Here is a 1,461-nt window from a genome sequence, read left to right on the forward strand (position 1 = left end):
CACACACACACACACACACACACACACACGTTTAATCCTCCTCAAAGCTAAGAAAATACAGTCGAAAGCAAATGAACTGAGCCGCTGTTCAGATTAGACTCAGATTGTTATTGTAGTGTCAGTGTTCTGTGTTTGAGTGTTTGCTCTCGGCGCGACGCTCTTCTTGTGTTTTGAAGTTAAATTTCCTTCACTCAGAATCCTGCAGCGCTAGATTGTGGTCGGGCGATTCCTCTCAGTCTGAGTGATTCTCAGCAGCACTTCATGTGTGTTTGCGCTCGTGATGATAATGTCTGCGGCTGCTTCATTATTCAGCAGATGGTTCTGGTCGAGGGTCGCAGGTAACTCAACCCTGGCAGCACAGAAAGTGACGATAAAAGCATCTGCAGACTGAATGCATGTAAATGTGAGTGTTATTGAGATCACTCAGAGCTTGAGCGCGTATGAGACGTTACCTACAGATGATGTGATATCAGATGAACTTCGCTCGTCGTCGCTCAGTGAATGTGATGCTGAGAGTGCTTCGGTGGATCGGCTGAAGCTGTGCATCGTCTGCTGTAACTCTGTTCCTGCGGCGTTTAAAAGCCTCCATTAAGAGCCAGAGAGACGGCAGCGGGATAGCAGGGTTAGGACGACTTTTTAGTGCATTTAGAAAAGATGCCTAACAAAAAAAAAAAAGTTTTTTAAAAGTTAAATAAGTGTTAGGGGAAAAAAACATTCTTAAAGTAAAGTTTAAGGAATGTTCATATAACTTTAACTGCTTTCACAGAAAATCTTTCCTTGTCACTGTTTCTGAAAGCTGACACTCAAACAGCAGAAGCACACACCAAAGCTACAAAACCAGACACTGATTCTCAGCCTTTGACTTTTTTAATTTGACAAAACACTTTTTGCTAAACACAACACGCAGTTCTCTATGTAACACACACACATCTAACAGGAATTAATATTATGGCAAAGGTGTTTGCAAATGTTTGCTTTTAAGATGTGTTTGTAGGCATTTTGCGTTTTGTGTGCAATTCTTGGATTTGTGTGTAAAGTTTTGAAAAAAGAGGCAAACTTTTGAAAATGTGTGTAAGCTGTTGAAAAAAACTGATATTTTGTCATAACGTTCAGAGAAAACGTTCATAGAACAACATTCTCAGAATGTCCTTATGATGTTATTTGCACTCGATGAACGTTCTACGAAATGTTTTTTTGTAACCTTTAAATAACATTCGAATCACAAACTGGTTCTTAGAACTTTCAAAATAAACATTCAAATAATCAGTGCTGGCTAGATTACTTTCTGATTACTTTTGATTGCTCATTTGTCACATTGATTTAAATAGGATAATCTTACATTTACATTTAGTCTTTCAGCAGACGCTTTTATCCAAAGCGACTTACAAATGAAGACAATAGAAGCAATCAAAATCAACAAAAGAGCAATGATATGCAAGTGCTATAACAAGTCTCAGTTAG

At 38.6% G+C, this 1,461-nt stretch overlaps 1 protein-coding gene across 1 annotated transcript in view; it reads left to right on the forward strand.

The window, feature by feature from the left end:
• LOC107744738 (protein tyrosine phosphatase receptor type M) overlaps positions 1-1,461 on the forward strand; it is a 182,087-nt gene that overhangs the window by 60,047 nt on the left and 120,579 nt on the right. Inside the window, 2 exon segments of the mRNA XM_016558555.1 lie at positions 206-338; positions 430-554. Of these exon segments, the coding sequence (XP_016414041.1) occupies positions 206-338; positions 430-554 (258 nt within the window).

This window comes from Sinocyclocheilus rhinocerous, unplaced genomic scaffold, assembly GCF_001515625.1.
Source record: "Sinocyclocheilus rhinocerous isolate Xijiao unplaced genomic scaffold, SAMN03320098_v1.1 scaffold1189, whole genome shotgun sequence".
NCBI lineage: Eukaryota > Metazoa > Chordata > Actinopteri > Cypriniformes > Cyprinidae > Sinocyclocheilus > Sinocyclocheilus rhinocerous.